At 47.2% G+C, this 12,157-nt stretch overlaps 1 protein-coding gene across 1 annotated transcript in view; it reads left to right on the forward strand.

Moving 5' to 3' along the window:
* The window catches only part of LOC103188267 (general transcription factor 3C polypeptide 1), a 43,797-nt gene that overhangs the window by 3,124 nt on the left and 28,516 nt on the right, over window positions 1-12,157 (forward strand). Inside the window, exons 3-11 of the mRNA XM_042341075.1 lie at window positions 509-685; window positions 1,641-1,784; window positions 2,342-2,438; window positions 3,259-3,382; window positions 4,116-4,271; window positions 4,737-4,852; window positions 5,426-5,876; window positions 9,057-9,259; window positions 9,820-9,959. Coding sequence (XP_042197009.1) covers window positions 509-685; window positions 1,641-1,784; window positions 2,342-2,438; window positions 3,259-3,382; window positions 4,116-4,271; window positions 4,737-4,852; window positions 5,426-5,876; window positions 9,057-9,259; window positions 9,820-9,959 — 1,608 coding nt within the window. The remainder of the gene's footprint in view (window positions 1-508; window positions 686-1,640; window positions 1,785-2,341; window positions 2,439-3,258; window positions 3,383-4,115; window positions 4,272-4,736; window positions 4,853-5,425; window positions 5,877-9,056; window positions 9,260-9,819; window positions 9,960-12,157) is intronic.

Here is a 12,157-nt window from a genome sequence, read left to right on the forward strand (position 1 = left end):
AGTGTCTCACAGACAGTCATGGATTGAGTGACCAAATTAGTTATTTATTAAAGGGATTTATACCCCCGGAAAGTGATCCGCCAATCAACTAACAATAAGGTTCCTAAATACTACGAGGTAACCAGGCGTGTGGAGTAAGGAAACTTGTCACTCCCAGGAATCGAACCCGGGTCCTCTCACTTGCGAGGCAAGCACGCTAACCACTACGCTGCAGGACTCCCATGTTGTACACATTACAGGTGGCTTCAGCTACCATGATCAGCACAGCAGGAAAAACAACTAAAAGTCCCTAATTTTAAAAAAAAATTAGTCAAAAAGGATATAGGAGGAATAAGGTTGTTTATTTTGACGTTTATCCACGCCACTTCTGGTCTAATCTTTCTTTGTAAGGTGAGGTGCGTGCTTCTTCATGTTTTGACACGAGATTGCACAGTTAGGACATTGTTTGACAGCGTTTTACCACAACCATCAGTGGGCTGCTCAGTAAGGTTCTGCTCTGTTTTTGCAGATGGGGAGAAAAACTCGTCATTGTTGCCTCCCAAATGATGCGGCACCGAGCTCTGATCGGGTGGGAAAACGATATAGAATTGAAGCTGCCTGACTATTCCTATTGTATCCTGGAGAGGTTAGGCCGAGCGAGATGGCAAGGGGAGCTGCAAAGAGACCTTCACAGCGGAGCCTTCAAGTGAGGAGTTGTGGCGTTTGTGAAAAGGAAACGTAATTGGGGAAAATTTCCATCCAGATCTGGATTTATTCTATTTATGTAGCATTGGAGGCAACCAGAGTTTGGTAAATTCTTAAACGCTGCCTTAGTTTTGAAACCTGTTCTCTTTTAAGTGCCTTTTAAGAATCTACAGAAAGTTGCCTTCGAAGATTAAAACTGAATTCAACGATTTGCCAAATTTCTGAACCCTCTAAAATGGTACATAAATGAACGAGTGAATCCAGACCCATTGTGGAATTTCTCTTCGATAATAGTAATAATCCTTGCATTTGTTACAGTGCCTACAACGTCAACACTTCTCAAAGTACCTCACAGGGAATTGCTGTCAAAGTGCAGGCACTGTATTTGTTGGCAAACATGGCAGCCATTTGCGCACCACATAACAACATTCTTAAAAAAAAGTCAAGGCTGATGAAAGCCCATTCAGCACATTGAGGCTTGGTCTAATATTATATTGTCCTAAGTCACCCAATATAACCCATAAAGTATACAGTCACTACACTTTACAGTACATCCTATGAAGACATTTTCCCAAAGTGAAAGGCGCTGTATTAAATGCAAAGATTATTACTACGATAATAACATTTTGAAACATGCACAAAAGCAGCCAGCCGACACGTCGTGATTGAGCCACAAGTTATTTTTTAAGATTGTTTTAAAGCCTCTGATCCTAATTTAATTTTAAATTATATTCTTGATTTGCATGACAGAGACTTGAAGGGAAATGGGGATAAGGCAGAGATTGAGATTAAATGAACACCTTGCTCTGAGAGCCAGAGCAGACTCGATGGGCCGAATGGCCTCCTTCTACGTTGTACATTTCTATGATTTGATGATACCTATAATCGCTTAATACCTTTGAGTCTCCTGATGGAAATTTTTTGATTTCAAAGCTAAAATCTAATTTTTGTTACAGAATAGACGCTCGGAAAATGCATTACCACAGAAGAGTGCTGGACAGAAACGATCTGATAACCCTTCAGGCTCACGTGATTCGCCAGGCCAATGGGAACCAGCAGTACTCCATTCTCCTGCTCCTCAAGCGCTTTCACGTAGACAGGTGAGGAAGAGGCTTTTCTGTTCATTTCTTACTGCTGAGGGGCTACAACCTGAAACAGTTCAGTACATGGCTCTCTGCTCTCTGCTGTGGCACTTGAAGATCGTGTCTCGTGTGTGTATCCTTACAAAAAAATCCTTACAAAAAAACAAAACACAAAACTGCAGTCACTCAATGCAGGAGTGTTTGTGGGACGCTGCTGTGCACAATTGGCTGCCGTGTTTCGCCCACAAAATACACAGTCAATCCACTTTACAACGTATTCTGCTTTGAGACGTCTCAACAATGTGATAAGGTGCTATATCAAAGACAAGGATTATTATTATTTGTAGGCAAATGCAGCAGCCAATTTCTCCCACATAAATTTACTGTAAAAGGATGCCTTTATGTATTTTATGGGTGAACGCAGCAGCCAATTTGCACACAGCAATGCCCCATGAGCAGTCGTGAAGTGAATGTCCAATTTTAGATTTCCTTTGAGATTTCAAAGAGGAATTGTTGGCCCGGATAATGGGAGAAATTCCCTTCATTGCGTTGCTTTTTTATGTTGGCACCTACAGGAGAAGCAAATACGACATCCTCATGGAGAAAATCTCCAACATTCTCACTGGGCGTCCCAATCAGATTGACATCTTGCAAAATCTTCGGGATGAGCTGGTAAGTCCTGGGGAGTCCTGTAGCGTATTGATTAAGAGCACTTGTCTCGCAAGCAAGAGGTGGGTGGTGGGGGTGAAACCTTAGGCGAGATTCTTTACTTCACATGTCTCTTTATGCGGGGTAGCGTCTCGGAGCGTAACTCCATAACAACAACAATTTAAATTTATATGGTGCCTCTCAGGTTGGTAGGAAATCTCAAAGTGTTTCATAAAATCATAGAATCGTACAGCACAAAAAGAGGCCATTCGGCCCATCGAGTTTGTGCCGCTCTTTGAATAGAGCAATTAATGTCAATCCCACTACTACCCCGCATGAAGGGCGCTATATAAATGCAAGTAGTTGCTGTTGTTGAGTTCCAGAGGTCGACTACAGTATCTGGATGTACATCATGCCAAACCGTGGGAACCTTGCTCTCACGCAATTCACTTCAGTGTCTTGGTCAGCAGTCCCCCAGATAAAATTGATCATTCAATTCACATTGGGCAAGTTGAGGAAAGAAATGGAGAGGGGAAATGAAAGCGCAGTCGAAAAGAAAGGCGTTTACAATCATTGACTCTTACAGCACAGAAGAAGGCAATTCGGCCTTTTATAATGGCTCTTTCAAAGAGCTGTCCAATTAGTCCCACTCGGCTAAAGGTGTGGAAGAGGGAATCATTATTGAGTAATACAACAGCAACAAATTACACGCCTTTCACGTCGGGAAGACGTCCCATACAATACGCTATGAATTGCCACTGTTTCAGACCTGCGATGTTGCTTCGCATTCTTAATTCGAGAATTTTCTCATTCATTTAACAGCTGCCTTTTCTCCTTTTCTTAGGGACTTTGTGAACGAACGTTCAAAAAGCTTTATCAGTACCTGGTGGCAGCTGGTTTAGCAAAGATAGTCTCCATTCCTCTTCAGGAGCTGCATCCTGATAGCGGGCCACGTGTGACCAAAAAAGGTGAGCTACTTATGTGATGATGTATAAATGTGAATCTAACATAGATTGGCTTGGGAGGGAGGGTGGGAGGGCGTGGGGAGGGCACACAACTTCTCGAAAGTGAAAGGTACTTTTTTTTAAAAAATGTTGTAACAAGCGTCAGAGATGCATTTTGTCTCCTCCCTCCATCTGTGTTATGGAAGTTGTGGCACCGAACATGGCGACGGATCATTATCTGCCATGAAAATAATGGAACTCACTCACTCTCACACACACACACTCTCACACACACACACACACTCACTCACTCACTCATTCACACACGCTCACTCACTCACACACACACACACATCCACTCACTCACACCCACACTCACTCACTGGAAAAGGATGAAAAGGACTAATTTATTCTTCAAATGGTAGTTTGTGACTCGTGAATTCTGAAAAGAAAACAGACTTGCATGAGCTTTTTTTTTGCTGTGGTCAGCTGCAAAATACAGTGATTACGCTGAACAGTAAATCTTGTCAAGCGTTTTGGGACATCTTCCTGATACACGCAAGGATTGTTATTAGTATTATTGGCATTTATTCATCTTTTTGACCACTCGTCAGTCACATATTCTGCCCCCCAGGCTAGAGCTCCCAGTCTACTCTGTGAAGGACGTTGAGATGTCCTGCTGACTTGAATGGTGCTGTACAAATGTCGGTAGTCGTTGTTTAATTGCTATCTTTTGTGCCTTTTAATGAAATTTTAGGAACTCAAATCATTGTCCGGTGCCTCAAACTGTTAAAGGCGTACAGGAAAAAGGTGGAGGAAGAGGACGACGATGATGAAGATAGTGCCAGCAAAGCAGTTGAAAGTGTGGATGTAGTTTATGAGAGAGATATGTTGACCCAGGCATACGAACTAGGTAAGTTTATACGTTGGGGAGAGTGGAGCAATTTGTGCATATGTTCACCCTGGAAGATGCCAAAGCTCAGCTTTAGGCTCTAAATGGCTCTTGGTCTTTGAGGTGCCAAGGTGTGAAAATCCTTTCACTCTCTGGCACTCCCCTACCTTTCTGACCTTACTCTCCACTCCACTACCCACTGCGTCAGCTCGATTGGCACCAGGCTGATGCTTGTCTCTCACCCCTCCGCTCCACCATTGGTGTCCGCACTTTCAGCCACTACGCCCGGAAGCTTTGGAACTGTCTTTCCCCCTCCCAATCCCTCCATCTTGCCCCCTCCTTCACCTCTTTTAGATCACGATTGAAGACCTTCTTCTTTGACCATGGTTACGGTCACCTACCCCTGGCTCGACGGCAGGCTCTACCATTGTTAAGAGCTCTGGGCCATTGCTATATCAATGCAAGTTGTTGTTGTTGTCTTTCTAGTTGAGAAAAGTGGCACCCGAGGGATTTCACAGTCTGCGATCCGAATGGCCTTGAACGTGGGAAAGCTGGAGGGCCGTATGCTCTGCCGCTTGCTGGAAAGATACAAAGTCGTTACGGTAACGTAGAAACTATTTCCGAGTTCAATTCCTACTGACTCAACCAAACTAAAATGGCACCAGGCATTGTGAGCCCCCTGGAGCAGGACATTGTGGGTTTAGTTGTGGAGCCCGGCATTGTGACCCCAGTGACCCTCCCTGCCACCCCAGCGGGTAGTAATTCTTCATAAATTACATTTTTAATTCGAACGATCAGAAAGCTTTATCAATACAGTGACAGCTGGCTCAGCAACGATAGTTTCCATTCCTCTCCGGGAGCTGAATCCTGATGGCGGGCTTCATGTGATCAAAAAAGGTAACTTATTTTGTGATGTATAAGTGTGAATTTAACATAAGGCTCTTGGGAGGGAGGGAAGGAGGGAGGGCAGGTCCACATGTTCTCAAAATTGGCAGCACAAGTGGAAAGGGCCGTATTTTTATAAGAAGCAAATGGTATTTTGGGTTTTACACGTGGGGGCAGAGAGTACAGGAGTAAGGCTTAATGTTTAAACGTTCAATCCGCAAGAACAGAGCAGAACATGACCTCAACCCGCTTCCTGCTTTTCTAAACCCTGAGAGTTTGTTCCCCAACAGGGTTTTATGGAAGATGAAGGGCGTCAGCGCACGACCAAGTACGTGGCCAGGCCGTTTGTGGCCCAGAGTGAGCTGAGCAAGCAGTTTGAGAAGGAAAAGGCAAGACACGAATGGCTAGCGACAGCGAGCCTTACATCTCCTGAACCCACCGAAGAGGAACATTGTCCACCGAGCGGAGGGGAAGAGCCCGGAGAGGACGTCACTGATTACGTACACGAAGATCTGCCCGAGGAAACACCGGCAGAGGCAGCGGCTGATCAAAGCGACCCCGTACCTTCTCCGGCTCTCCCACTGGAGGAGAACCGACCGGTGCCGTCCCACTTGGAACCGAAGGAGAAGAGTTGCATCGCCTCCCAGACCATCATTAACCAAGGAAAGAAATTAGTCAAGAGTGCGCTGCTGAGAAAACTCAAACTGAAGAAAGGGCTGCGACGAACCAAGTTGGGGAAAGGTCAGAGAGATTTGTGGTTATTGTCATTTAGAGTTCACAACATGAAATCTTAAGCGCCTCAAGTTTGTTATTGTGCTGCATGTCTGAAAATGTTATTCGCAAAAAAAGTGTTTTATTTTTATTTGAATTTGGTTCGACTGCAACCCAGATTTGATCAGTAGGGGCAGCGTTGGCAGAGTGTAGTAGGCAGAGCTTCAGCCACATACCAAGAGATCCCGGCTTTCAATGCGAGTCATGCTCCGTTTGCTGGCCTCAGCTGGTACTGTACAGGGTGTCCACAAAGTCCTGTTATCGCCTGTTACAAACAACAATATGAAGCTACGGAGGAGCTGAAACAAGGTCAGCAATGCATTTTGTCTCCTCCGTCCATTGCTACGGAAAATGTTGCAGCAAACATGGCGATGGATCATTATCTGCCAGAAAATTATGGCGCTCACTCTGATCCTGTAGACGTCTAAATACAGTTAAAACACTTGTACTGAATGCAATTAAGTTATTCTAAATACAGTTCTCATTATTCTTCCATGAGTTTCAGTCGTTAGCAGGGAGACACTTTAAAGGGCTAACAAAGGGCGGAGGCAGAGAAAGGAAGACAAAGGAGAAAATGAGGCATAGGACAGGGAATGATGGGTTAAAGAGGTGTTAATGATGTAAAACCAAGGGGGGGAAATTGCAACAAAACAACAACAGATAACAAAATGACATTTATAGAGCACCCTTCACGTCAGGAGGACATCCCAAAGCGCTGAACAGTCAGCTGTCGGGGTCCGAGCATGGGGGAGGGGTGGTGTAGGGGTGAGGGAAGGCAGAGAGGTGGGAGGGTGACCAAAGGCACGATCGAAGAGAAGGGTCTTGAGACCGACCTTGAAGGAGGCGAGGGAGGAAGCGAGGCGAAGGGACCATGGGATGGAGTTCCAGAGTGTGGGGGCAGAGAGGCTGAAAGCCCGGTCACCGATGGTAGGGCAGGTGGGGCGGGAGACATGGAGTAGGACGGAGCCCGCTGAATGGAGGGAGCGGGTAGGCTGGTAGGGAGAAGTAGGAGGGGGTAAGGCCATGGATGACCTTAAAGGTGAAACAGGCAGACCAGAGAGAGAAAAGGTGTGTCTGGGACCCAGATGATGTGGCAATGGTCACAGAACAGGGATGGGGGGAAGGTGAGCTGTTATGGTCTGAAATGATTTTTAATCAACATCGAGGCCAGAAGGCTGTAAGGTCCGTAGCAGATAGATGAGGTGCTGTTCCTCAAGCTTCCGTTGTGGTCATTGGAACAGCGTAGGAGACCGTGGATGGAGCGGTCAGAGTGCAAGTGGGAGGGAGAGTTGAATTGGCAGGAATCCGGGAGCTCAGGGTTGTGCTTAATAATAATAATAATCCTTGCATTTGATATAGCGTCTTATCACATCTTAGAGACGTCTCAAAACGCATCACAGAATATACTGTAAAGTGAATTGACTATATTTTGTGGGTGAAACGCAGCAGCCAACTGCACACAGCACCGTCCCACAAACAGTCGTGGATTGAGTGAATTTTTTTTAAGGAATTATTGCTTGCGGGCAGAACGGAGGTGTTTGGCAAATCGGTCACCCAATCTGCATTTGGTCTCCCCAAATGTCTCCCACATCGTGAGCAGCGAATGCAGTAAACTACATTGATGGTAGTTTACGTAAATTGTGGTCTCACTTGAAAACTATGTTTGAGGCCCTGGTATGGGAGGAGGTGAAAGGCAGGTATTTCATCTCCTGCGCTGGCATGGGAAGGTGGCGGGGGGAGGAGAGCAACTGTTCATGGTGATGGAGGAATGAACCAGGAAGTCACGGAGGGAACAGTCCCTTCGGAAGCTGAGAGGGGAGAGAAAAATATGTTTGGTGGTTGGATCACGTTGGAGGTGCCGGAAATGGCGGATAATTATTTGTTGGATGTTGAGGCTGGTGGAGTGGAAGGTGAGGTATAGGGGGGCCCTATCACAGCTCTGGGAAGATGGGGAAGGGGTGAGGGCAGAGGTGAGGGAAATAGGGCAGACACTGTCAAAGGCCCTGCCTACTACAGTGGATGGGAATTCTTGATCGAGGAAAAAGGAAGACATTTCAGCTGCTTTAGTGTGAAAGGTGGCATCGTCAGAGCAGATACAGCGGAGGCGGAGGAAATGAGAAAAGGGAATGGAGTGTTCACAGGAGGTGGGATGGGAGGAGGTGTAGTCCAGGTAACTGAGGGAGTTGGTGGGCTTGTAAAAGATATCTGTAGATAATCTATGCCCCGAGATGGAAATGGTGAAGTCGAGAAAGGGAAGAATCGCAGATGGACCATGTGAATGTTATGGAGGGCTGGAAGGTGGAAACAAATTTGGTGAATTTTTCCAGCTCACAACAAGGGCAGGAAGCAGCCCCAACACGGTCCTCAATGTATCTGAAGAACAGGTCAGGGAGCGGAGCTGAGTAGGCCTGGAACAAGGAGTGTTCCAGGTGGCCAACAAATAGGCAGGCATAGCTGGGACCCATGCGGGTTCCCATAGCGACACCTTTTACTTGGAGGAAGTGGATGGAATTGAATGTGAAGTTGTTCAATGTCAGAACAGGTTCAGCCAGACGGGCGGAGGAAGGTGGTGGTGGATGGAGACCGGTTGGGCCACTGTTCGAGATGGAAGTGGAGGTCCTGCAGGCCGTCCTTGTGGGGGATGGAGGTGTAGAGGGACTGAACGTCCATTGTAAATAGGAGATGGTAAGGGCTGGGGAACTGAAAATTGTTGAAGTGGTGAAGGGCGTCAGAAGAGTCACGGGTGTATATTATTTTTGAGTCAGCCAGGTGTCTGACACATGCGGAAACTCATCACAACGCTTAAAAAGTCACCAAACCGAGAATTCCGTTGCCAAACATGTCACCTTGAAGCCAGTTCAGCTCCAAGGAGAACCCGTTTACCTGCCCCTCCACCAAGTCAAGAACTAAGAAGCCAAGTTGTTTGCCAGGTCTGCACTGCAATCCCTCCACTTAGGGCAGGACACCCACTCCTTTGCCTATGACCAGACATCACTGGCACATTATTATGGATTACGTCATTATGATCTAAAACATCAATCAGCATCAAAGCCAATTGAACGGCTTCTAAAACTACATTAGCGATTGAAAAGGAAAGGCTGTCATTTTCTTTTTATCCTTTTTTTGTTCCTAAAAATCCTTGTGTTGCAGTTGTAACAGGAAGGAAACGATGCAGTTTGCGAAAGCTGGCTGTTGGCAATGGACAGCCACAGAGCCTGGAGAAGGGTGACGAGGAGCCAGCCGGAGAGGCCGAGGCTGAGCCCTCGCAGCAGGATTCAGGAGTCGCCCTTTCGGCCCACTCAGAAGAGGAAGAGATTGCTGTCATTGAAGAGGTCAAGATTGAAAAGCCAACGGTATGAAGGATTTTTCTTTTGGTCTGCATGTCTGACACATGCAGAAACCCCTCACCCTGCTTAAGAGTATCCAAACCAAGCTGGGTCAAGAGGGTTGGGAGGTTGGCCTTCAGCACAGTCGAAGAGGAAAATCTTGAGATGGGCCTCAAAGGAGGCAAGGGAGGAGGTGAGGCGGAGGGATTCCGGGATGGCAGTTCCAGAGGATGGGGTCAGAAAAGATCCAACCACCAATGGTGGGGTGGGCAGGGGGGAGTGGAGGGAGTGCACTGGTTTGTCTGGTGTAATAGGTCCTGTGTTAGTATCTTTCACCGTTTGTACAAGTGTAAGTTGTTGTTGTTTATCAATAATTTGTATAAATAGAGTAAATGTATAAATCCGAAAGTTCCCGAATGAAACGTTGAGCCAATATTACATTCAGACCTTCAAAGATTGTCAGTTTCTTCTTTCTCCCTGAAAAAGAAGCAAATAGTGACTTCCGAGAGGTAGAAATATGACTATTGGGAACCTGGTGCTAGCCCTCGGTCATGACTCACGCCTGCCTTTGCCATTTGTTTTCTCAGGAGAGGGAGTGCGGCAGCAAGATAAAGAAATTGTGCCGGCCCCGGTTAAAGAGACCTCATGAAACCTGCCGGCTGCTCAAACGCAAAAACATGATCATAGAAGCTGTGCGGAGTCTGAAGCTGATTGAAAGTCTCTTCTCGTAAGTCTTTATTGACCGGTGTCAGTATATTGTGAATCTTATTTTAAGGCTCTTCCAGAAGAGGTCTGGGATCTGCTCTCCGTGCATTAGCCTGTTGACTTGCCTGACAACTTGCCCTTTAAAGCCATTGGCTTTGGGCAAAGGACTAGCAAAGCATTGTACAGGTGTCAAAAAATGAACTCCACTGCAGCCTATTTATTGGACACCTGTAGCGTATTGGTTAGAGCGCTCGCCTCGCAAGTGAGGGAACCCAGGATTGATTCCTAGGCAGGCTGAAATCTTTGGCGAGTTTCCTTATTCCACATGCCTCTGTTTGCCCAGCAGTATGTAGGAACCCAGTCGTTAGTCGATTGGTGGATTGCTTTCTGGCGGCAATAATCCCTTCAAAAAATAAATAATTTGTCACTCAATCCACAACTGTTAAATTGTTCTACTCCAAGACAATCTTGGAGGCTAAGGACAACCCTAGGCTCCTCATCTCCATCATGAACCAACTCCTCCACCCACCCTCTCACCGATCATCACTCCAAATGCCAACTGCGAGGTGATGTTGGACTTCCTTGAATCAAAATTCGAGGGAATCCGCTCAACTGCCTCTGCCACTGCAACTACTACCCCCTCCTCATCTCCTCCTCCCAACCCAGCCCCTACCTCCCTCCACACCTTTGAACCCGTACGCCCCCGCCCCCCATTCTCATCACCACCATAACCCCTATGAAACCCACCACCTGCTCCCTGGATCCCATCCCTACCCCCCTCCTTACCTCCTTGCCCCTCTACTCACTGACATTGTTAACCTCTCCCTGTCCTCTGGTACTGTTCCCACCTCTTTAAAAATCGCTGTCATCATTCCTACCCTTAAAAAACCCTCCCTGGACCCTTCTCTACTGTCTAACTACCGCCCCATCTCCAAACTCCTCTTCCTCTCCAAGGTCCTGGAACGAGTTGTTGCTTCTCAGCTTCACTCCTTCCTCTCCCGTCACTCCCTTCTCGAACCCCTCCAATCGAGCTTCCATGCCGCCCACAGCACAGAAACCTCCCTGGTCAAAGTGACAAATGACATTCTGTCCATCTGCGACCAGGGCTCCCTCTGCCTCCTCGTCCTCCTTGACCTCTCTGCTGCTTTCAACACCATCGACCACTCTATCCTCATCAACCGCCTCTCCGCTCACCTCAACCTCCATGGTGCTCTCCTTCACTAGTTCAGATCGTATCTCCTCAAACAGCTTCTCCTCTATCCCCCGGACTGTCTCGTGCAGCGTTCCTCAGGCCTCTGTCATTGGACCCCTCCTCTTCAACATCTATATGCTCCCCCTTGGTGACATCATCCGCAGACATGGGGTCAACATCCACATGTATGCAGATGACACCCAACTCTATCTCTCTACCTCCACCCTTGATTCTAGGACCACTGCTGTGCTGACAGAATGTCTGTCAGACATCAAATCCTGGATGAGAACTAACTTTCTTCAGTTGAACGTCAACAAGACCGAGGCTCTCCTGATTGGCTCCCGTCTGCGCCTCGTCACCTCCAATAATGCACACCCCTCCTTACTAACCCAGTCCGGAACCTTTAACTCACCTATCCTTTTTACCCCACATTTATGCCATGACCCGCTCTGCCTTTCCCCAGCTCCGCAACGTCGCCCGGCTCCGACGCTGTTTCACACTGCAGGCCGCCAAAACCCTCATACACACATTCAGAACATCCAGGCTCAACTATGCAAACTCACTACTTATAATCCTTGCATTTGATATAGCGCTTTTCACGTCGGGAGGACCTCCCAAAGCGCTTCACAGAACACACCGTAAAGTGAATTGACTGTATATTTGTGGGCGAACGCGGCAGTCAATTGCGCACAGCAATGTCCCACAGACAGTCGTAGATTGAAAATGACCAATTATTATTTGGAGTGTGGAGTAAGGAAACTTGCCCAAGGTTTCGCCCTCTGCCTGGAATTGAACTCAGGTCTCTCACTTGCAAAGTGAGTGCTCTAACCACTGAGCTGCAGGACTCTACTTGTCGGCCTCCCCAACTCCTCCCTCCACAGGCTGCAGATCATCCAGAACTCTGCAGCCCATATCCACTCCTGCACCAGGCTCCGTGACCCTATCACCCCCATCCTCACCCAACTCCACTGGCTTCCCATCACAGAGAGGATACAGTTCACGATCTTGGTCCTCACCTTCAAAGTCCT

This window comes from Callorhinchus milii, unplaced genomic scaffold (genome assembly GCF_018977255.1).
Source record: "Callorhinchus milii isolate IMCB2004 unplaced genomic scaffold, IMCB_Cmil_1.0 Scaffold16, whole genome shotgun sequence".
NCBI lineage: Eukaryota > Metazoa > Chordata > Chondrichthyes > Chimaeriformes > Callorhinchidae > Callorhinchus > Callorhinchus milii.